This window comes from Prionailurus viverrinus, chromosome C2, assembly GCF_022837055.1.
Source record: "Prionailurus viverrinus isolate Anna chromosome C2, UM_Priviv_1.0, whole genome shotgun sequence".
Lineage (NCBI taxonomy): Eukaryota > Metazoa > Chordata > Mammalia > Carnivora > Felidae > Prionailurus > Prionailurus viverrinus.
In genome coordinates this window covers 84,087,934-84,113,048 of record NC_062569.1, presented here as the reverse complement: position 1 = coordinate 84,113,048, position 25,115 = coordinate 84,087,934, and the positions used below count along the sequence as shown (strand labels likewise).

The window sequence follows — 25,115 nt, the reverse complement described above, 5'->3', positions numbered from 1 at the left end:
ACAGAACAACCCACTCTTGCTGTTCACTCCTGACACACACTCCTGACAAATGAGTGACTTCCAGGGAAATCTGGATCCCAAACACCAGAGCAAAGGATCCCAACTCCCATATGCCCTACCCCCATCTGCACAGGAACTAGGAGCTAGGAGTCCACCCTCAAATGGACTGTGAATCAAAGCTCCTCAAACTGCCTAACCAAATGCTCAATTTCCCAGTTTCTTTTTTTTTTTAATATGAAATTTGTTGTCAAATTGGTTTCCATACAACACCCAGTGCTCATCCCAACAGGTGGCCACCTCAATGCCCATCAATTTCCCAGTTTCTTTTCTGTTCAGTTAGATGTCCATCTCAACAATTTGGGAATCTTAACATTTCTTTTAAAACCACATACAAATGGCTCTTCATTCCTCTGGCAAGTACAAAATAGCCCACCCTCAGGAGAAAGGAAACCAATATTTATGGTAAAAGATAAAATATGATGTGATTGTGTTAAGATCTTCCGCTGGCTTGCTCAAAAGGCTACTGCTTCTTGTGTAAGCTGCCATGGCAAATCTCTGCTGGTAGGGAGAAAAATTTCCACGGCTCAATAATGAGATAACATCAGTAAGCAATTTATTAAAGAGACTGCCATCCATCACTGGAATTTTGAACAATAATGATGCATCGAAAATAAGTATTCCCAGTTTTTTTTCCCTCCTCACAAATTCCTTCAGTTCCAATATCTCTTCAGTAAATTGTTAATAGTATTTTGCTCTTTGTCTTTTTGGAAACAAGCCCAGGAGTGAGAAGACACCAGCAGCAGCTGTCACAAACCCAATGGTACTTATTGCTTGGTTGGCCTATAGAGAAATGAGAAACAAAAAACACCACAGCTTATTCTAAAGGCACCTCAGTGTCCTAAATCCAAGCAAACTGAAGACCCTTTCGATGACACCGGAAAAATTTAAAGCTTCATGCCAAATTAAATTCTGTGTGAAGATGAATAAATTTATAATTTTTATAATTATGACAAAGAGATAGTTAAATACACGTAGGTATATGTTTCTCATATTTTTATGGCCCCCAATAGTTTATAACTCATTATGGCACAATTCCTAATAATCATCATAGTACATCTGGGAGGTAGTGCTACTCCTATTTGGGAAAACTTGGTAAGTTAAGTGATTTGCCTGAGGTCATACCACCAACATGTTTAGATATGGGTTGAGCCATGAACCATGTGTTTCCCTTCCAAACAATCCCTACCTCCTTAATACACCCTAGTTTGGTCTATACCAGAGTGAATATCATGTGTGTGTGTGTTCCTGACTCAAGAATGTCTACTAGAGAAAGAATTCACAGATGTAATCTAAACTAAATACCTATATGCTCTTATTTGGTAGCTACAATTTCTCTTTTGATAAACAAACTTCAAAAGAGGTCACTACTGATGTTAACTATTGTGTCACAAATTAATTTCTCATGTAGACAAACTAAAATAAACTACTCTCGAGCTCAGTTGTCCATAAAGGAGTTCAGACGTTTGTAGCTTTAAGGGTATTAATCATCATGATGAGGCATCTAATAAATATTCATGATTTTCATGGCACTCAGCTAATACTGCCTTCCATCTGCAAGAGTTTGCGTGCAGTTTTATGACCCAAAGGTCATATTCAGATGCTTCAGAGTCATCAGACATTCTGAAAACAACAGTTGTTCTCTGGGATTGAAGAATCAGGCTTTCAAATAAAGCAAAACATTTCCCTCAAATGATTCCAGGGACAAACCCAAATGCTGGAAAGCCTGACCCAGATCACGTTTGAGCATGCCTTCTCTCTAACCCACAGGTCTCCACCACAGAGCCTGCCACCCCCACGTGACTGCCACATAGTGCTGCCTCCCTACCTGCAGCTTCCCTGTGGGAACCAGACTGCAAGGGCCTGGCCAATGACAGGAGCATTTACTCCATTTATATCACCCTGGGGTCTGCAGGGACAAGGCCAGTCACCAAAACTCCCTGCTGTGCCACCATCCCCAGCTGCCAGGGAGAGTGGCAGCTGGCGAAGAAATGACAAATGCTATTTTACTTTACAATCCTAACTTTATTTGGTTGCTTGATTATTTTACTCATAATTTTTAATTAGTCACCACCTAAGTTATTTCCCGGGGAAAGAGTCACAATTTGCTGCAGTCCAGAACTACCCATGGGGAGTCAGGGGACAGGCAGATACAAGACAGAGGACAAAATTCCAAAGAGAGGCAAAATCAATAATCGAATAGTCAATCGGATAATCAAGCCTAACTCTCATATAATTCCAGGCAGATGCTGAGATCCCAAGATCTGATACAGGGAAATATGGTGGTGGCGGGGCAATGAACAAATAAGAAGATGCAATTGGTATCTTTAGAGAGAGGAGTCAAATGGCAGTAGGGTACAGCCCTGGGGAAGATCCTGTGGGCTTCCCAATTCCCAAACACTTATTTAAAATTATATTCTAGATGGCAAAATCCTGTGACAATCCCTTGGCGTTTTGTGTAATGGGATCTGCTAAACGCAGACCTAACTCACTGGGTATCTTTCAGCCAGTAGAAATACAAGAGATGAAAGAAATCCCACAAATCTAAGAGGCCTGGGGAAAGCAATGTGATCCTAAGCCAAAATCCCCTGAGAGCACACAGGCCAGATACAATTCCAAGGAAACTATTTCCTATAGTGCACACGGTTTCCCAAATCCCAAACACTTACTTCAAGTTACATTCTAGATGGCAAAACCTTGTGTGATTGGGACAATCCCTTGGCGTTTTGAGTAACAGGACCTGACTTGCAAGATTGTAACATCTCAGAATGTTCTCAGAACCTATATGAACACGAGCTTTTATTTCACAACTTATTTAGGATTATAAAGTCACCTAAGCTGACTCTTCATACTTTTATCCTTTACAGGGCTTTCTGACTGTGGGCCATAATAAAAGCCTCATTCTGAGGATCTAAACATGACCAGGGAAATATTAGTTGAATCTGGAGTGCTGTATCCTAACATAGCATAGCTGGGTCACAGATGACCACAAGGTCTACCAAAATTCCTTTTCCTCTGAGACTGGAGCACTGGAGCACTGGAGCACAGTCAGAGTATATTGTAGATCAGCTTGTTCAGGCCTATGCAAGAATGCTGCCATCTTCCACAAAGCTAGGCACATTTCAATACCTTGGTAAGACTATACCAGTGGAACATGTCTACTTAAAATCTTTTCTAAAAGAAAAGACAAGCCACATACTAGAAAAAAACAAAACAAAACATTTCCAACAGGCAAATCTTATAAGGAACTGTTACCCGAAATATGTAAAAAGCTCTTAAAACGCAACAAAAAGAAAACAAGCAAGCCACCCAGTTTAAAAATGGGCAAAAGATCTCAAGAGACACATCGTCAAATATGCAAATGACAAAGGAGCATATGAAAAGACGCTTAACTTCATACATGTTTAGGGAATTGCAAATTAAGACAGTGAGACACCACTGTGTACCTATTAGAATGGCTAAAACCCAAAATGCTCACAATACTAAATGTGGAAGAAGACATGGAAAAACAGGAACTCTCCATTCATTGTTGGTGGGAATCCAAAAGGGCACAACCACTTTGTAAGACCTTCCATGGTTTCTAACAAAAATAAACATATTCTTACCATACAATCGAGTAATCATGCCCTTTGGTATTTACACAAAACCCTGCACACAAATGTTTCTAGCAGTTTTATTCATAATTACCAAAACTCGGAATCAACCAAGATGTTTTTTAGTTGCTGAATGTACATCCAGACAATGGAGCGTTACTTGGTGATAGAGAAAAATGAGTTACCAAATCATGAAAAGACATGGAGGAATTTTAAATGCATGTTGCTTAGTATGCATTCTTCTCAGCAGTTGCCAGACACTTGAGAGGAGGAAAGACGAATAGGCAAGCAGAGCACGGAGAAGTTTTAGGGTAGGGAAACTATTCTGTATGATACTGTACTAATGGATATATGTCACTATACAGTTACAATTTATAGAATGCAAAACACTAAGACTAAACTCTAATGTAAACTATTTTAGGAGAGGCAAAATTTTTCCTTTGTGCATCTTAGGTTTTCAGCTGAGGCTCACTAGTAAAAGGCAAATTGACAAGAGAAAAACGGAGGTTTATTAACATGTACATCTCAAACATACACAGGAGAAACTCAGGGAAGAGTAATTCAAAGAGGTGGCTTAGAATTCAGGCTTACATAGCACATCTTCAGCAAAGATCAATACATTTGTAGAGTAATGGCAGGACAAAAGAGAGCAGTTTCAGGCTGCCAAGGATGGCAGACCACGGTAAGGTAAACATGGGAAATTAAAGGCAAAGGCTAGTTAGTAAGGGTTGTTATATAACATTTTTTTTTTACATTTATTTATTATTGAGAGACAGAGAGACACAGAGCATGAGCAGGGGAGGGGCCAAGAGATGCAGAGACACAGAATCCGAAGCAGGCTCCCGGCTCTGAGCTGTCGGCACAGAGCCCCACATGGGGCTTGAACTCATAAACCGCGAGATCATGACCTGAGCCAAAGTCGGACGCTCAACCGACTGAGCCACCCAGGTGCCCCAGTAAGTGTTGTTATTTAGATTCCTCTACTGGTTGTCTGTGATGATTAATTGTTGTCCTTCCTGCTAGCAAAGGGAAGAGGGACACCTTTCAAAAATGTATCTCCCACTTTTAGGCAAATATGTGGAGAGCAGGGCCTGCTTCTTCTCAAGTGCCTTCAGCTCTTGATAATAAATAATAATCCTTATGCCACATATTTTGAGGTGATATTCTAGTTTCCTTCACTATGGACTTTGGTGGATAATGTGTCAGTGTTGGTTCATTGTTTGTAACAAATATACCACACTGATATGGAACGGTGATGGTGGGGGAGGCCGTGTATATGGCTGATGGGGAGGGGGTATGTGGGAACTCTCTAAAATTCCAGATCACATTTGCTGTGAACTTTAGATTACTCTAAAAAAAATGAAGCCTATTAACTTTTTTAACACAAAAAAGCACGAAGAAGAAAAAGATGGACCATGATCCTTCCACCTTTCTAATCTTTTTAAATGCAGTTGAGGTTTTTTAATTTCAGAGAAATACATAGCCATTCCCCAAGAAAACTGTTCTATGTTCAAGACCCCTAATCCCTTGCAGCTAAGGCAGTCCTGAGAAGAAAATACATTGCAATCCAGGCCTATCTCAAGAAACAAGAAATATCCCCAACCTAACCTCACACCTAAAGGAACTAGAAGCAGAGCAACAAAGAAACCCCAAATCTAGCAGAAGAAGAGAAATAATACAGATGGGAGCAGAAATAAACATTATAGAAACTGAAAAAAACAGTAGAACAGATCAACGCGTCAAAGAACTGGTTTTCTGAAAGAATAAACACAATTGATAAACCCCTAGCCACACTTTTCAAAAAGAAAAGAGAGAGGACCTAAATAGATAAAATCATGAATGAAAGAGATCACAACCAATACCACAGAAATACAAACAATTATTAGAGAATACTATGAAAAAATATATGCCAACAAACTGGACAACCTGGAAGAAATGGACAAATTCCTGGACACCCACACACTACCAAAACTCAAGTGGGAAGAAATAAAATATTTGAACAGACCCATAACCAGCGAGGAAACTGAATCAGTTATCAAAAATCTCCCAACAAATAAGAGTCTTAGGCCAGATGGCTTCCCAGAGAAATTCGACCAGACATTTAAAGCAGAGTTAATACCTATTCTTCTCAAGCTGTTCCAAAAAATAGAAATGGAAAGAAAACTTCCGGACTCATTCCATGAAGTCAGCATTACCTTGATTCCCAAAGCAGACAGAGACTTCACTAAAAGGGAGAATTACAAAGCAATATCCCTGATGAACATGGATGCAAAATTTCTCAACAAGATACTGGCAAATCGAATTCAACCGTATATTAAAAGAATTATTCCCCATGACCAAGTGGGATTCATTCCTGGGCTGCAGGGCTGGTTCAATATTCACAAATCAATCAGTGTGATCCATCACATTAAAAGAAGAAAGGATATAAGGGCCATATGATCCTGTCAATAGTTGCAGAAAAAGCATTTGACAAAACACAGCATTCTTTCTTAATAAAAACCCTCAAGAAAGTTGGGATAGAAGGAACATAGCTTAACATCATAAAGCCATATATGAAAAGCCCATAGCTAATATCATCCTCAACGGGGGAAAATTGAGAGCTTTCCCTCTGAGATCAGGAACACTACAGGGATGTCCACTCTCACCGCTGTTGTTTAACATAGTGTTGAAAGTCCTGGCCTCAGGAATCAGACAACAAAATGAAATAAAAGGCATCTGAATTGGCAAAGAACAAGTCAAACTTTCACTTTTTGCAGATGACATAATACTGTACATGGAAAACCCAAAAGACTCCACCAAAAAGCTGCTAGAACTGATATATGAACTCAGCAAAGTCGCAGGCTATAAAATCAATGTACAGAGATCAGTTGCATTTCTATACGCCAATAATGAAACACTAGAAAGAGAAATCAATAAATTGATCCCATTTACAATAGCACCAAGAACCATAAAATACCTAGGAATAAACCTAAGCAAGGATGTAAAAGATCTGTATGCTTAAAACTATAGAACACTTAAGAAAGAAATTAAAGAAGACACAAAGAAATGGAAAAACATTCCCATGCTCATGGATTGGAAGAGAAAATATTGTTAAGATGTCAATAATACCCAAAGCAATCTACACATTCCATACCAAAATTGCACCAGCATTCTTCTCAGAGCTAGAAGAAACAATCCTAAAATTTGTATGGAACCACAAAAGACCCTGAATAGCCAAGCTAATGTTGAAAAAGAAAACCAAAGCCAGAGGCATAATAATCCCAGACTTTAGCTTCTACTACAAAGCTGTAATCATCAAGACAGTATGGTATTGGCACAAAAACAGACACATAAACCAATGGAAAAGAATACAGAACCCAGAATGGGACCCACAAATGTACAGCCAACTAATCTTTGAGAAAGCAAGAAAAGGGTATCCAATGGAAAACAGTCCCTTCAGCAAATGGTGCTGGGAGAACTGGACAGTAACATGTAGAAGAATGAAACTGGACCACTTTCTTACACCATACACAAAAATAAAGTCGAAATGGATTAAAGACCTAAATGTGAGACAGGAAACCATCAAAACCCTAGAGGAGAAAACAGGCAACAACCTCTTGCCATTTGCAACAATGTGGATGGAACTGGAGGGTATTATGCTAAGTGAAATAAGTCACTCAGAGAAAGACTGATACCATATGCTTTCACTCATATGTGGAATGTGAGTAACTTAAGAGAAGACCATGGGGGAGGCAAATGGGGAAAAATAGCTTTTAACAAAGAGGGAGGCAAACCATAAAAGACTCTTAAATACAGAGAACAAACTGAGGGTTGATTTGTGGGGGGTGTGGGGGAGAGGGGAAAATGGGTGATGGGCATTGAGAAGGGCACTTGTTGGGATGAGCACTGGGCATTGTATGTAAGCAATGAATCAAGGGAATCTACTCCCGAAGTCAAGAGGACACTATATATGCTGATGTTAGCTAACTTGACAATAAATTAGATTTAAATAAATAAATAAGTAAATACATAAATAAATAAATTTGTTGACACTTTCAAAAAAAGGCCCTTAATCCCTGAGGAGACCCCAAAACTAATCCAACACTAGCTATTGTTGGTAGTAATATTATGAATTATTGATAGTAATGAAAATAATAATAATGTGCTACAGTTTCTATCAGATCAACATAAATTTTATCGAGGAGTACCAATACAGCTATAAAATTCTTTTTTTTTTTTTTAATTTTTTTTTTCAACGTTTTATTTTTGGGACAGAGAGAGACAGAGCATGAACGGGGGAGGGGCAGAGAGAGAGGGAGACACAGAATCGGAAACAGGCTCCAGGCTCTGAGCCATCAGCCCAGAGCCTGACGCGGGGCTCGAACTCCTGGACCGTGAGATTGTGACCTGGCTGAAGTCGGACGCTTAACCGACTGCGCCACCCAGGCGCCCCTAAAATTCTTAATTACTATAATTAAAAATAACATTCATCTAAGACACATTGTTTATTGAGATGGATGATATGTAATACAGTGCACTAAGAGACTTCAAATATCTAGTATAATCCCCCACAGAGCCTCAGTTTATAGGTTGGGAAACTGATAAACAATGTTCTCCAAGCCACCAACCTAATAACTGGGGAAGATGCGGTTGTAGCTCAGGTAAGCACAATTTCAAAGCTTAGGTGAGTTCTTAGGGCTGTCACTGTACTTCCTGCAACAGAACCAGCTAGAGAACAGTTCTAGTTGTTGAGGAATGATTAATTTTTCATGGGTCTTGATTCTGGGTATGAAAGGGGAAAAGATGAGGGATGGTAAATTAGAGCCAAAGCAAGAAGATGGTTCTGATCCCCCCCTTTTTTTTAGCCACATTAAAAAAAATTGCTTCTTGAACAGAGTGGACAACTTTATCATTTACAAAGGAGAGGAATGGACTCCACTTCCTAGTTACACCCTTAGTTTTTAATGCGAAGGTGAACAGGAATTTGTGTGGATATCTTCTGTGCTCTGGCTCAGAAGCGATTTATTGTTACATGTGAATAGCACATTCATTATGTTAATATATTTCCTAATAAAAATGCATTTCCAATTAAATTATTTCCTAATGAAAACAAATGTATCCTTTCATTATGTTCCCTGTCCCATCTTCCCAAGCTTCCGTGAGGGGAATTGGAAACTAATTCCTTAGAACAGATGTTTCTGTAACTGATTCAACCATTTCAGGATACTGGGAGCCTTTATTCATTCTTCAATATCCCTTTAATAAATCTTTAGGTTAGAACATCAATGTTGGAACTGGAATGGTGCCACAATAGGTAGAAAGAAGGCAAATGAACCAAGCATGCTTTTAGTTAGGAATCTGCCATGCTACAAAATAGTGTGAGAGACGACAACAATGCATGCTACTTTAAAAATAAAGTAATTGATCCATTTTAAGAAATCATCCAAAATCTCAACCAATCCAAGGATCTGCTTAAAAGCACAAGATTCCTCTGAAACTAGCATTGCAAGGAGACAGGAACAATTTTCAAAGCCACCGAAACATGTCTGTCATTAGCTGGCCTCTCTCAGTCAGGTAATGGAGAAGAATCTCAGAGTTACCATCTCTATTTCTGGCAAATGAACTTCCATTTAAATATTTCAACATTCTTTTCAGAATGTCCCTTTCAGCATGTGAGGCTGCTGTATGGCAGAAAAACAGAAGGAAGGAACCCTGAAGGACAGAATGCAACAGGACTGACAGAAAAGCTATGGTCTTGATTCGGCTTCAAGCTCCTTCCAGCCCCAAATTCAAAATGTCCACGTTCACGCATTAATGTGGTCATAACTGCTACCTGATCTTGGACACCTCAATTCCTGTCCTTATCCTTCAGGATTCTCACCTTTTCTCCATTCTTTTCATTTTGTTTTAGGCCTGAGAATCTTATAGTCAGTAGTGCTTATTTTCCCAAGGTAAGAAACTTCTATGTCTTCTAAAGAAAACTCACCTGCTCTGAAACTCCTTCTCCATAGCGAAGCAAAGTCACAAAATGCTCACAGTTGTTGACAAGTATGTCATAATCCACCTCCTGTCCAATAACAATCTCTGACCGCTGCATGACTTCCTCCATGGGGAGAGGAGGATAAGTTTCATCATATTTATTGTTTATTCTGTATGTGTCGTTTCCCACGACATCCTTCAGGGGCTGCATCTTCACCAGGGCCTTCCTGCTAAATATAGACTTGGCGCTTGTAAATGCTGCAGGAATGCCATCCTCTATAAGGAGAATTCTGGTTAGCAAGATGTGGTGACCCAGCTCAGAGAACCCCAATGCCAGAGTATTGCAATGCCACATGTTTGGAAGTGATGGAGTCACTGAACCCAGCTCGGTTCCCAACTTAGCACCAAACCAGAAGCTACTTAATCATACCAGGCTTAATAACTCACTTGGTAGTTTATCAATGACACTTCATACTGTATGAGGGAAAATAGAAGAGAAACCTGTATCTGCCCGTAGAGAAAATTGAGTGAGAAAACTACCCATTCTTGGAGAACAAGTTCTCTATCAATTGGCATTATTATTAGAGATCTTGGTATGTGTTCCTAACATAGTACAGATAAAACCATTGTTTCCTTTTTTTTCCCATAAAATATGCTTTTTTTCAGCATCTGAACCCTTCCCAACTACTCTCTTTGGGCCTCAGCTGTGTGCATTGTGATTGATAAGCTCGTCCTTGTTGTCTAAGTGTGCTCCTTACCCCTTTCTCTCCTTTTTACACTTGTTCTTTCAACTTGGCTTCAATTTGGTTCCAATTTGAAACCCCTCCAAGGGGTCAGCTGGGGTCAAGCTGGGGCCCTGCTTTTATCTTGCCAGTTCCTTTAGGCCAAGAAACTAAGTCCTGAAACTGAATCTAACCTAGTAGGCCCTGTCCACCAGATGCAGCCCCATGCAATGCCACACCCACCTGTTACATGTCCCACCCCTGCAACTCCCTTTTAACGGCCTCAGTTGGCAAACAGTTGCCTAGACTGCTAGACACCTTTGTCTCCTGGTCTGCTACTGCCAGCATCTGAGGTTGGACAGATGATTGCTCAGTGTTCAGCTCTAACACCTGGCCCTGGTCCCTCTCCATCTGCCCAAGACTGCTATGCTTGGCTATGTGTTCAAGTCAATCATGAGACAGAGAGTCTCCATGTAACCGGTGTGTAGAGAGTCTTCCTTTTTGTAATAACTAAAAGCTAGCTTTCTTTTCCACTCCCTTTTTTTCCTACCTTCCAAGTTCCTTTTCCTTCAAGCAGCATTTCCAGTTAATATCTTACACATTGGAAGTTCTTGTACAAGTCCTTAGAGCAGAGGTCTCCTAGTTAGAATTACTAAAGTTTTATTTACACTAGTCTGATGCTATCAATTTAGAGAGGAGGACACTGAAGCTTAGAGAGGTAAACTGGCTTGCAAAATACCACCTGAGTAGTTAACAATAGAACCAGAAAACTGCGTTTCAGTCTACAGGATCAGAGCTCAGTACTAGAACCATGTTAAAATGGAGCTTAACACATGAAAATAAGGGAAGAGCAGAAAAATCTCTTATTGTTTTCCGGACGTGCAAACTGCAGAGATATTGCAGCATTGCTTACTGTTAATCACTAGACTCTGCAGAAACTAATGGGTATGTATCGTAAATGTCACTTTATTTGCCATTTCCATTTCCAATATTCTAGAACAAGAGGCAAATATCTCAAGATGTTGCAAAAGTCACTACATTAAAAATTCTCAGACATCTCCAAGATAGTAAGACCAAGGTTATTAAAACTTCTTTCTAAACGTAACTTGAAGAAAAAAAAATCTCCAGGCTACTTGTTATTTGCATACATTTTTTTTCTTAAAAAATGAATTAATTTGTGCTTATTTCTAAATATTTAGGAAATATATAAAAAAACAACATAAATGTGTAAATTTAATCACCCATTATCTGCCCAACCATAATCATGTTATTATTTTGATAATATTATCATATCCTTTTATTATGTCTTTTATTAACACATGTATATTGAAGCATGCCTATGTGTGCATTCACATGGGTATATATTATTTCTTTGCAAAGTAGGTATAATATGACACACTGCATTTTTAATCTAGATTTTTTTCAAGTAAATATCATGCAAGATTATTTCTCAAGCAATTAAGCATGTCCAGAAATATGATTTTTAAGGGCCGTTAAATAGCTATTGTTTTGGCTTATCTAGCACCCCATCCCACCTCTGCCTCTTTCTTTCTGGAAATGATTTTGTGTGGGCTAATCACAGTATCTCCTTCTCCAGGGCACAACGATGGTGCAGTGATGGGCATGGGATCCACACTCGCCCAAATTAGATTGTTCTCCATGCTATTTCTAACTGCAACAGGCAGGGATTGACCCTCTCTTATTAGATCACAAGACTATAAGAATGAGAGCCTAAGGATGTTGATGACTATCAGTTCAGTCTCCTAGAGAGGCATAGTCTGGGAGAATTAAGACAATACTTGGAAAGGAAATGCAGATGTGAGTCTTGATACTCATGCTTATACCCCTACATCCAGGCATCCTTGAAGCCAGCACCAACCGTCTTTATCCTTTTTGTAGTTTTCCTCAGTGAAGCAATGAATTTGCCTTTTTGCTTATGCTAACTTTTGTTTGTTTCTGTTACTTGCAACCAAAGAATTCTGTCAATATTCTGTGACAAAGTCCTAATTCACTTAACTAGTCTACTATTGAATCTAAGCCATTGTTGGCTTCTTTTTTTTTTTTTTTAACCTCTTCATCCCCTTCACATATTTCACCTATCCCTCCCCTCCCCTCTGGCAACCACCCATTTGCTCTCTGTATTTGTGAGTCTGTTTCTGGTTTGTTTGTTCATTTGTGATTTTGTGGGTTTTGGTGTTTTTTTTTTTTAGATTCCACATAGAAGTGAAATCACATGGTATTTGTCTTTATCTTATTTCCCACAGCATAATACCATCTAGATCCATCTATGTTAAGGCAAATGCAAAGATCTCATTCTTTTTTATGGCTAACATTCCATTATATATATATTACATATTATGTATATATGTATGTGTATATACATATACATAATTTATTATGTATATATATATTTGTGTGTGTGTGCATGTGTGTGTGTGTGTGCGAGTATATATATTACATCTTCTTTATCCATTCATCTCTCAGTGGACACCTAGGTTGCTTCCTTATCTTGGCCCTTGTAAATAATGCTGCAATAAACATGGGGGTACATACATCTTTTCGAATTAGTGTTTTCACTTTCTTTGGGTAAATATCCAATAGTGGAATTATTGGATCATTGGTATTTTTTGAGGAAATTTTAATTTTCTGTGGAAATATCATACTGTTTTCCACAATGGCTACACCAATTTATATTCCCACTGACAGTGCAGGAAGATTCTCTTTTCTCCACATCCTCACCATCATTTGTTATTCTGCCATTGCTTGTTTTTTAAACTGTTATGAGATAGAAGTGAATACCTTTATGCTGAATGTTATTCTACATCTTTATAAATACTTCTGAAGAATAGACTCAGAGAAGTAAAATTACAGGGTCAGAGCATAGGAACTCTTTTAAGACTCTTCATACACACTATTAAATTGTTTTCTTTTTTTTTTCAATATATGAAGTTTATTGCCAAATTGTTTTCCATACAACACCCAGTCTCATCCCAAGTGCTCATCGAAGCACTTCCATACAACACCCAGTACTCATCGAAGGTGCCCTCCTCGATACCCATCACCCACCCTCCCCTCCCTCCCACCCCCCATCAACCCTCAGTTTGTTCACAGTTTTTAAGAGTCTCTTATGCTTTGGGTCTCTTCCACTCTAACCTCTTTTTTTTTTTTCCTTCCCCTCCCCCATGGGTTTCTGTTAAGTTTCTCAGGATCCACAGAAGAGTGAAACCTTCTGTCTTTCTCTGTATGGCTTATTTCACTTAGCATCACACTCTCCAGTTCCATCCATGTTGCTACAAAGGGCCATATTTCATTCTTTCTCATTGCCACGTAGTACTCCATTGTGTATATAAACCACAATTTCTTTATGCATTCATCAGTTGATGGACATTTAGGCTCTTTCCATAATTTGGCTATTGTTGAGAGTGCTGCTATGAACATTGGGGTACAAGTGCCCCTATGCATCAGTACTCCTGTATCCCTTGGGTAAATTCCTAGCAGTGCTACTGCTGGGTCATAGGGTAGGTCTATTTTTAATTTTTTGAGGAACCTCCACAGTTTTCCAGAGCGGCTGCACCAATTTGCATTCCCACCAACAGTGCAAGAGGGTTCCCATTTCTCCATATCCTCTCCAGCATCTATAGTCTTCTGATTTGTTCATTTTGGCCACTCTGACTGGCGTGAGGTGATATCTGAGTGTGGTTTTGATTTGTATTTCCCTGATGAGGAGCGACGTTGAGCATCTTTTCATGTGCCTGTTGGCCACCCGGATGTTTTCTTTAGAGAAGTATCTATTCATGTTTTCTGCCCATTTCTTCACTGGGTTATTTGCTTTTCGGGTGTGGAGTTTGGTGAGCTCTTTATAGATTTTGGATACTAGCCCTTTGTCCGATATGTCATTTGCAAATATCTTTTCCCATTCCGTTGGTTGCCTTTTAGTTTTGTTGGTTGTTTCCTTTGCTGTGCAGAAGCTTTTTATTTTTATAAGGTCCCAGTAGTTCATTTTTGTTTTTAATTCCCTTGCCTTTGGGGATGTGTCAAGTAAGAAATTACTGAGGTCTACGACTGAGGTCAGAGAGGTCTTTTCCTGCTTTCTCCTCTAGGGTTTGATGGTTTCCTGTCTCCCATTCAGGTCCTTTATCCATTTTGAGTTTATTTTTGTGAATGGTGTGAGAAAGTGGTCCAGTTTCAATCTTCTGCATGTTGCTGTCCACTTCTCCCAGCACCATTTGTTAAAGAGACTGTCTTTCTTCCATTGGATATTCTTTCCTGCTTTGTCAAAGATTAGTTGGCCATACGTTTGCGGGTCTAGTTCTGGGGTTTCTATTCTGTTCCATTGGTCTATGTGTCTGTTTTTGTGCCATATTAAATTGTTTTCATGAATGATATCAACTTTCATTTCTTTCAACAATATCCTTGCTTTGGTTTCATTATACCCTTATCAACACTGACTGTTATCACTTTTAAATGTTTGCTAATGTGATAGGCATAAAATGTGTTATTCTGTTGTACAATTCCTAGACCAGTCCCTTTAAAGATGGGTATTGACTTGTGCTTTTCTTCTTCTACATACTGTTCGTAGTTCTTTACCCATATGTTTGTTGGGATTTTGCTGTATATGTATCCCCAGCATCTAGAATAGCCTTTGGCACATACTGGGTAATCTATAAATAGATGTTGAACAAACTGAAATGATTTGTGTGATAGGTAAAGACACTGACGCTTATGTTTGTGAGCAATATTCTCCCCAGTGGATTATTTCCTTTTTAATTATGTTTTTTAAATCCAGAGATTTTACTGGATTCTAATGTTAATTGGTTAACATTTTAATGTTAATTGGTCTTTGTGATTTAGCCAAAGCCACTTTGGTCTTACTATGTCCTTCATTAAACCTATTTCAGATAGATTTATCTACTTTCTACATTTTATTTCTTTTTTTTTTTTATGATTTCATTCATGATTCCTTCTTATAACAAGAGAGTTCAAAACCTCCAGGAGTTGCGGGAAACAAAACTTACCTAGAGGTGCTATGTTGATAACATAACCATCACCCAGGTACAGTGCCCAGTGCTGATAGCCAGAACGAAACACTTCAATCAAGTCCCCCGGCTGGGGGTTACCAGGATAGCTCAAACTAAAGCAATCATTAAACGCCATCTGCAATGACAGACACAAAGGCAATCTAGCTGACATGACTTGCCAAAAGAAAGTCAGTTTAAGACCTCCACAGAAGTATAAGGATACAGAATTTATTGGGATTGCATTCCTTATTAAAGACTTAAACTCACACCACTGTCCTTTGTATGATCATTCTTTGTATGATTCCAACACTGAATTATGTGTGCAAAAGTGAAAAAACAAGTGGGAAAGAATTTTTCTGCTAATTGTTTAATTTTCTGTAGCAATGCTTCTCATCCTGATCAACCCCAGGGCTCCTTTACGATAATCAGCATCTTATAGTTCTCTCTTTAAATCCAGATATTCATAGATAATATGATTTACCCATATACAACATTTCAAAAATAGTAATATGGTGCCCTATTGGAGCAGAAAGGGGAAGTAAATTTACAATAGTACGTATTTTACTTATGTAAATAGTCGGTCCATGACTATACAAAAAGATACAATAAAGTGTCCATAAGTGTGCACTTACGTAGCATGAAAGAGTCAACAGTCAGTGGCAGAAGATGAGAAGCCTTTCAGCCTCTCAAATAAGTAAAATCAAAGAACAAGGTATGGGAGGACTGACACTGATATTACGTGGAAAAAATACCTTGTATTGCAAAACTTACTCTCTCATTTAACTTAAGCAGAAAGAAGTTCCAGACTCAGAGGAGTGGCCAGTCACATATTCAGTCATACTGTAATACACGGGACATTTATTCCTTGTGCCAAACTGCTGTGCAATCTAGGTACTTCAGTCTCTACCCACTAAATATCAGTAAATGCTCTTTGTCATGTGACAACCACAAATATCCACACAGATTTCCACCCCTCCCCTACTGCCCCATTTACTGCCTGATTCCTGACTTACTGATTCCAGAAACAGTGTTAAGGTGGCCACCGTAGAAGTGAGACAACTTGGAAGGTTGGGGAGTTCGTCATGTTGATGAATATGTCTGAAAATTCTAAGCTTGGTGGGTTTTTTTTTTTCATTTTAAGTCACTATTTTTTTTTAAATTTTTTTTTCAACGTTTATTTATTTTTGGGACAGAGACAGAGCATGAACGGGGGAGGGGCAGAGAGAGAGGGAGACACAGAATCGGAAAAGGCTCCAGGCTCTGAGCCATCAGCCCAGAGCCTGACGCGGGGCTTGAACTCACGGACCACGAGATCGTGACCTGGCTGAAGTCGGACGCTTAACTGACTGCGCCACCCAGGCGCCCCTAAGTCACTATTTTTCAAAAAGAACATATAAGTCTCTGATGGTCGATTTTTATGAAAGGTTACATTTTCTACATATGTATGACGGGAGTAGAATGACTCAGCAGGCAGAAGTTACAGACATTCATCAATACTCAAAAGGAGATTTAGTGCTATATCCATGTTGAATCTCTAATTGACAGCAGAGTTTCTCATCATCTCTCACTCTAATGTAGATATGTACTCTCAATTACAAAACAAATCCAAGTGCCAGAAAGGGAAATTTCCAAACCATCTAAATTATATTCATAATAGCACAGGCTAAGGACTTGGGAATACAGACTATCATTTTGCTGGCACCCTAAAAGTCTTTTTTTACAACACTTAATATTGGAAGGGTGTTTTCCCAAGTATCTGTATGCCATCTGTGGAAAACTTCAATCACCACACTGTCACAGGAATCTGGCCAAATGTATGCTGTCCATCTGTTGAAAAATAACTATTAAAACAACTTTATAGGAACCATTAAGTCTAACCACTCTCTCAAATATGTTTGAGTCTTATTAATATGGGGTTCAGAATTTGGCCACATGGGCACCAAAAGGAAAAATAGATAATATACTATGAAATAAACAAACACATTTCCCATGAATGGGATGCAGCAAGCACACACAGCTGCTTACTAGAATTCAGCGACCTAGCCAAGCTTACAATAATAATCACCCTTTGAACAGAGAGCACTTTGTAGTATAACTTTTTTTTTTCAAATGCACTATTGCAATTAACCCTATTTAACTTCTTTAAAACCTACCACTACTTAGGTTATCATTCCATTGTATAGAAAAAAGTATATAGTAGCTAATGCCAACTTTTGGAAAATACCCATTGAAAGCTTCATACAGATCACTTATGTTGGGGTTACATCACAATAAACCCATCGTTAGTTGAAAATATCATAGGTCAAAATGCATTTAATTCACCTAACCTACCAAACAGCTTAGCTTAGCTTAACCTACCTTATACATGCTCAGAGCACTTATGTTAGCCTACAGTTGGCAAAATCATCACAAAGCCTGTTTTATAATAAAGTATTGAACATCTCATGTAATGTATGGAGAACTGTACTGAAAATGAAAAATGTGGTTGTATGGCTATAAGGGTACAAAATGGTTCTAAGCATATCAGTTGTAGTTGCTACAGCTCAGCACCACTGCCCCAGCAGCCGGAGACAGGATTGGATGTATCACTAGCCCGGGAAAAGATCCAAAGTCAAAATTCAAAGTATGGTTTCTACTGAATGCATATTAGTTTTGCACCATTTTAAGTAAAAAAAAAAAATCATAAACCAAACCATCGCTGAGTCAGGGACCATTTATATTATAAATACAGAGCGGGAATAATGGCAACGGGTGTTAAAGATGTGAGCTCTTGTCTCAGGTCGTCTGTTTGCTATAAAAAAATAGCAATAGTTGGGCAAAATGTCTGTGTCACAGTTTCCTGTTTTTTTTTTTTTTTAATTCCAGTTAGTTAGGGGCGCCTGCGTGGCTCAGTCGGTTGGGCATCCGACTTTGGCTCAGGTCATGATCTCACGGTCTGTGAGTTTGAGCCCTGCGTCGGGCTGACAGCTCAGAGCCTGGAGCTGCTGACAGCTCAGAGCCTGGAGCCTGCTTTGGAATCTGTCTCCCTCTCTCTCTGCCCCTCCCCCACTCATGCTCTGTCTCTCTCTGTCTCGGAAATAAACATTAAAAAAAATTAAATTCCAGTTAGTTAACATCCAACGTAGTATTAGTTTCAGGTGCACAGTTTAGTGATTCAGCACTTCCATACCTCACCCGTTGCTCATCATGACAAGTGTGTTCTTAATCCCCATCACCTAGTTCACTCATCCCCCTGTGGTAACAGTCAGCTTTTTCTCTATAGTTGAGTCTGTTTCTTGGTTTGTCTCTCTCTTTCTCCCCCCATGACCATTTGTTTTCTGTCTTCAATTCCACATACGAGTGAAATCATACGCTATTTGTCTTTCTCTGACTGACATATTTTGCATCAGTTTCTCCACCTTGCAGGCACGTATAAGAATATCAGTTTATCTCAAAAGGTTGTGGCAAGTAACCTCAAATGGACGGGCTAAAAGCTGTCACAAGTGCTTTGTGAACTGGCCAGAGCTAGACAGGTGGACGGTAAAACAGCAGTGGCTCTTTGTACATGTTGCCACAGTGGTTCATGGCTTTTGTGTGATTTTGGTTCCTTAGCCTTTCAGCCACAATAATGTTGTGGAATGGGTAATTCCACTGCCCACTTTTAATATATTTAACACATTTTCCATTCTGGCATATTGTTTGCAAACTGATTTATGAAATGTAAGCTAATTGATTTCCTGAAGCCTATCCTATTTATAATGAAGGATGACAAGATAACAAGGAAAATATTTCTTGTGAGGTACCACTCAAGAAACTAAGGGAAGAAGGGGAAAGTGAGTGCCCACACCAAGTGCTTAGAATCGCAGCAATTTACTGCAGAAAAGTACTTTAGACATTATCTAATCCACTGCTCTCCAAATTTGTTTTTAGCATCAGAGCCCTGAATTAAACCAAATATCAGATGGGCCCACAAAAATATAAAACATAAAAGTAGCTCTGCCCTTGACGAAGTCAGGAAAGAGCATGAGAGCCCCATCTGCTCCTCACTGCGGCTGCTTCTGAGGTTTTCTGGGGCCCCAGAAATTCTAGGAATGGAGCTTGAATAACACCCATCTAGTTCTAGCAGAAGCCCCTCATTTTCAAGACAGAAGAAATAGAAACAGGCAGGTAATTTGACTTGTCAAAGGTCATATACTATTTTACAAAAGATTTTCAATAGTTGCCAGAGCAGGGGTTCCTGGGTGGCTCAGTCAGTTGAGTGTCCGACTTCGGCTCAGGTCATGATCTCATGGTTTGTGAGCCCACGTCGGGCTCTGTGCTGACAGCTCAGAGCCTGGAGCTGCTTCGGATTCTGTGTCTTGCTCTCTCTCTGCCCCTCCCCTGCTCATGCTCTGTCTCTCTCTGTCTCAAAAATAAATAAAACATTTTAAAAAATTAAAAAATAATTGCCAGAGCAATTGAATATTCATTGCAAAAAAAAAAACTAAACTAAAACCTCCACATAAGTCTCACATCTTATACAAAAAATATTTCAAAACAGATCATGGAATTAAATGTAAATCTATAAAACACAGAGGTGGGGGGAGCACATAGGAAAAACCCCCCAGAATCTAGAGGAGACAAAGAGTTCTTAGTCTTGATACAAAAAGTACTACCCATAAAAGAAAAAAAAAAACTGACAAATTGACATCCTCAAAGTTTAAACCTTTTGCACTGCAAAATATCCTGTTAAAAGCTCAAAAAGACAAGCTATAAAATGGGAGAAAAGATTTGCAAAACACATATCTGAGAAAGGACTAGTATTGAGAACACGTAAAGAACTCTCAAAACTCAAGAGTAAAAGAGCAAAGAATACAATTAGAGCATGTTCAAAAGACACAAAGACGTTTCACCAAAGAAATGACACAGATGTCAAGTAAGCCATGTTAAACACCATTAACCACTTGGGAAGTGCAGATTAAAACCACAATGGGATAACACTCCACACTTATCACAAGCGCTAAAATAAAAAATAGTGACAACAGAAAATTCTGGCAAGGATGCACACTAAGTGTATCACCCATTTTCTGGTGAGAATATAAAATGGTATAGCCACTCTTGAAGCAATGCAGCGATTTCTTTAAAAACTTGTTAACTACCATACAATCCAGCGATTGTACTCCCGGACACGTACCCCAGAGACTGAAGACAATAAAGACTTATATTTACACAAAAACCTGTATGTGAGAATTTAGAGCAGCTTATTCACAATAGTCAAAAACTGGAAATAGCCCAGGTGACCTTCAAGGTGTAAATAAATTGTGGTATAGCCATACCATGGAATACTACTAGGGAATAAAAAGCAACAAACTATTGATACATTCAGCAACCTGAAGGAATCCCAGATAAATAGGCTGAGTGAAAAACGCCAATGCCAAAATGTTTCATACTCTATGATTCTTTTTATAGAACATTCTCGAGATGACAAAATTATAGAAATAGAGAACAAATAGTTGTTGCTAAGGGTTAAAAAAGTGGTGAGACGGAAGTAGGTGTGGGTATAAAAGGACAACCTGAGAGATTCTAGAGATGATGGAAATGTTTTCATCCGGATCATGCCAATTTCAATAACCTGTCTGTGATATTATACTATAGTTTTGCACGCTGTTACTATTGGGGGAAACTGGCTAAAGATACAAGGGCTCTCTGTCGTATTTCTTACAATTGCATGTAAATCTACAATTGCCTAAAAACATACACATTAAAAAAAACAGACCAATGCTTTTTTTAATATAGAACATAGAAGAGGATAAATATGTGGAAGTTATATTGAGGCAGATTTTAGCTGTGCATAAGGAAAACTTCTTTGAAAGTGATCCAACAATGGAATAGAGTACCTTGTGCAGATAGCAGGCTGTCACTGGGAATGTTTAAATACAGTAAGGGTTGATGAAAATAACATTTCCATGGTGGTGGTGGGAGGGGACAATAGTTAGAGTAAGAAGGCCTTGTAAGGTCCCTTATAAGCTCTAATGTTCTCTCATTCTATTTCCCAGGAACTGTACAAGGCGTGATCCTCAAATCAACACCATGAAGTAGAGATAATTATTTCCCCCATTTTACAGATGAGGCATATGATGTTTACAGCAGCTCAGGAACTTACCCAAAGTCACACAGGGGAAAAGGGCCAGGACTCAGATAAGCCTACCTCGAAGACCAGGTTCCTAATCCCACTCTTACTGCATTGCCTCCATTGCTGACACATCTGTGGCCCTTTTTTGAACACTGTTGGACCAGGTAACAACTGTGAGCTAATTATTATGATCACCATTTTATAGATAAGGAAACTGAGACTGATGAGTTAACCATCAGGCCTAAAGTCACAAAGGTAGTAAGTGACAGAGATAGAGCTCAATCCCAGGTCTGTCTTCTTATTCTAGACTGCGTGTTCCTGCTTTATACCACTGATTCACATCACTAACCAAAGGAATTATTACTAAACGACATTTCATTTTTCCCTCTTCTCAAAAACCCATTGTGTAGAGAAGTTGCAAAAGCACAAAGAATAAACATTTCATGTAACAATACAGGAAGTGTTTAAACATTTATATGCAGAACTAGTGAGTAATGGGAAAAGGACCTTGGGGAATCCCTGCTCTTGTCCTGCAGGAGAGGTGTCAAGGTGGGGCTAGAAGCATCTAGAAGGTACCTAGACTCAGACATTAGGGAAATGGCTATAACCCGTCTGGTTGGGTAAGTCGATAGGCAGGGGCCACGTCTACCCATTTCATTTGGGCACAAGATAATATTGTGCTTCATAAACATGAGTTAACACAGAACCCATTAAAGATGCATTTATGAAGTCCTCTACTATGATCTGTGTGTGTCACCTTTAAGATAAAAAAATACTTTAACAGTTCATCTGCACAGATTTGTTTATCTAGTTTATCATCAAGAGGGGCATGAAGGTAAGTCTGTAATCTTTGTACAAGAAACAGGCTACTCTGTTCATAGCACCCTGTTGGTCCCAAAAGATATAACTGCCCCCCTGAACAGATAGGGACAGGCTGATTAACTTCTGTTCGTGTCCATGAGGCCACCTGTGTTACAGGAATACTAAGAGCACTTTTTCACAAACTACTCCCAAGAATGCTGTGGAAGTCTGAAATACTACCACAGACCATCCCTAGTCCAACAGTCTCCCAATGTGATTTGAACCCTTTCAGCTGCATTTTTTCCATCCTTGGTCCTCCTACACTGAAATGGCCCCATGAAGCTCTGCAGTCTCAGAATGACTACTTCACAGCCCCTCAGAGCTCTAAGGATCTTTGGTCAGACATCCTCACTCTGCAGCTGAGGGTTCCACCTCACTGCCAAGTGAACCATCCTCCCAACCAGATGAACTATCCTCAGCCACTGCCTGGAATCCTTCCAAGGCTCCCCACTACTGACTCCCCACCTTGCCTCCATATTTTCATCACTGCATCCCAGGAAAACCAAACTATTCATTATTCCTCACACTTACCTGGAATTTCGTTGCTAACACTGCACCTTCTACCTGGAGTGCAGTGCCCATTTCCAAATGCCCCCCAAAGCCCCACTCTTGGGGATCCAGGTCAGATGCCACCTCCTCTCCAAGATCTTCTTGCAGTCGGCCAGAAATGACATCTCCTTGGGAGTTTCGCGGTGCGTTTTATCTAACACCCATTGTGTTTCCCACTGACCTGGCGTCAGTTACTGGTGTCCCGGGAATAATTTCTTCTGCTGGTTCTCGTTTGTCTCTATACCTTCAGTTGCTAGCAGAGCGCCTGGCACAAATAACTGCTGAGTAAATGTCTAATCAATGAAGGAATGAGAAGCTCAAGCCCAGGGAGGACAGAGTGGCTGGGTTTTTCCAGCACATAAATCATATTAATAGTCTTGAAAGCCAAAGTAATATCACCTAATATCTTATAATGCTAATTACTTGTATTATAATCCATATTCATCCAGTGAGGACGGTGGGTTTAAAAAAGCCTTTTGGATGGAAACCAATTTGACAATAAATTTCATATAAAAAAATAAAAAATAAATTAAAAAGCCTTTTTGGGCAGGACCAGTTTTCTAGTCATGATTCGGACACTTAATAACTGTGTGACTTGGAGACTGAGTCTCTCCCTGTGGACTCAGTTCTCCAATTTGTAACAAAGAGGGGTATTTGACAGGTGGTGCAAACAAGGTTGTCTGGAAGCCTAGAGGTCCTCCCCACCACCCCCAGCACACCTTGCTTGGGGTCCGGGTCGTCTTTCCCACCGGCGGCAGCTGCTGGGGTCCTGGGGTCTCCCTGGCCTCGCAGCTGCTGCCTCTTCGGCTACTGGCCACGGGCCCACTCCATCTGCTCCCTGGGGAGGTCAAGGCCACAGCAGCTCACCCCCACTCAGCGCCAGCCCTCCAGCGCCAACGCCAACCCCACCGCGAGGAGCTGTCCTGGCGCCTCGGACACTGCTGCGCACGCTCAAGTCTTCCGCACCCGCCCGCGCCACCGCCTGGGTCCCCACCCTCACCTGGAGGAGCCCAACAGAACACCTGATCTGTACGTACGCGCGCGCGCGCGCGGTAACTCACAGACACACAGCGGTCAAAGCGCAGCCCCAGCATGGAATCCGACCAATGACTGCAGTCCTCCGCTCCCAGCCCCTAGGACACTCCTACATCAAACTTTGATGGTCCCAAGGGCTGTGCTAGGGGCTGCAGTTGCGAACTTGACTTGGGGAGACACTCGTCATGAATGCACACTCACCGCTAGCTGTACACACCCTTCTAGCGTGGCACAAATTCCTTTACCCAGGAAAGGACCCATAGTCCCTGCGCCCCAAGAAAGCAGCTGGGTCTTTCAGCAAAGGTGGGGAAAGGGAGTGGCCTTAGAAACCCTCCCTCCCGGCTTCCCACCACACACACACACACACACACACACACACACACACACCTACCCACACGGTGAGCGCTTGTGAGCCTGATCCAGAGCCCAAAGGCTGTGAGGACACACATGGACCCCGTTCCCTTTGGACCCCTCCCTGTTACCACCCTCTAGCCTAGGATCAACTTCGGAGTGGGAAGGGGAGAGAAAGGAGAAAGGAAAGAAGAGTGTGCCCTCCCGCTACAGCCAGGTATTAGTTTCTCCCAGGGGCAAATTTACCTGGATCCTGATGGGGTGGGGCCTTCCTTAAAGACAGAAGTCTCTCTCTCTCTCTCAGGCAGCCCATTCATTCCCCCTCACCTCGTCTGCCCTTCCCCCACCAAAGGTCTGGTTCTGCAAGTCCCTTATTCAGCGTGACTTAGGTGCACGTGACAGAGCAGGGCCTAACTGACTCTCTTTCAGGCCTGGAAGGCCAGCAGAGGCTTCCAGAAATAAAACCGTCTGAGTTAAAAATAGAGCCGGGCATGAAGAGTATCCCCTTTCTCACTGCTAAGAAAAGGGAGGCCAGGAATACTAGCCAGCTAAGTAAGGAAAGCCAGACGGACTGCTAAATGAACTTTTTGGAGCTCTGCACAGGACTTTCCTGCAAACAAGTCAGAACCTAGATTTTTACTCTGAATTAAATGGAATCTCAGCTGAAAGGCAGGATTCAGAGGCTGAAATAGCTTGCTAATTTTGTGTGTGTTGCCACAGTGGGATAAGAATTATGTAAAGATGCAGCTGCCTTTATAAAGGAATCAGGTTCTGTCAAGATTAAGGGTGAATCTGCATGGTTTGAAAGTGAGTCTGGGTTTGGCAACTTTGGAGACATAGAGAAGGTAAAAAAGACATCGAAAGCATCAGGGATCTGGGT

At 40.3% G+C, this 25,115-nt stretch overlaps 1 protein-coding gene across 2 annotated transcripts in view; it reads right to left on the bottom strand.

The window, feature by feature from the left end:
• LOC125175770 (phospholipase A and acyltransferase 1) overlaps nt 1–23,809 on the bottom strand; it is a 76,261-nt gene extending 52,452 nt beyond the window's left edge. The window contains exons 1-4 of one of the 2 annotated variants that reach the window (XM_047876601.1): nt 23,569–23,807; nt 15,346–15,484; nt 9,616–9,884; nt 597–840 (exon numbers count right to left, since the gene is read on the bottom strand). In XM_047876601.1, coding sequence (XP_047732557.1) covers nt 739–840; nt 9,616–9,884; nt 15,346–15,484 — 510 coding nt within the window. In that variant the 5' untranslated portion in view covers nt 23,569–23,807 and the 3' untranslated portion in view covers nt 597–738. Of the gene's footprint in view, nt 1–596; nt 841–9,615; nt 9,885–15,345; nt 15,485–23,568 lie in introns of those variants that run through there. The other variant, XM_047876602.1, reaches the window with a different exon arrangement.
• Between the last annotated feature and the right edge of the window lie 1,306 nt (nt 23,810–25,115).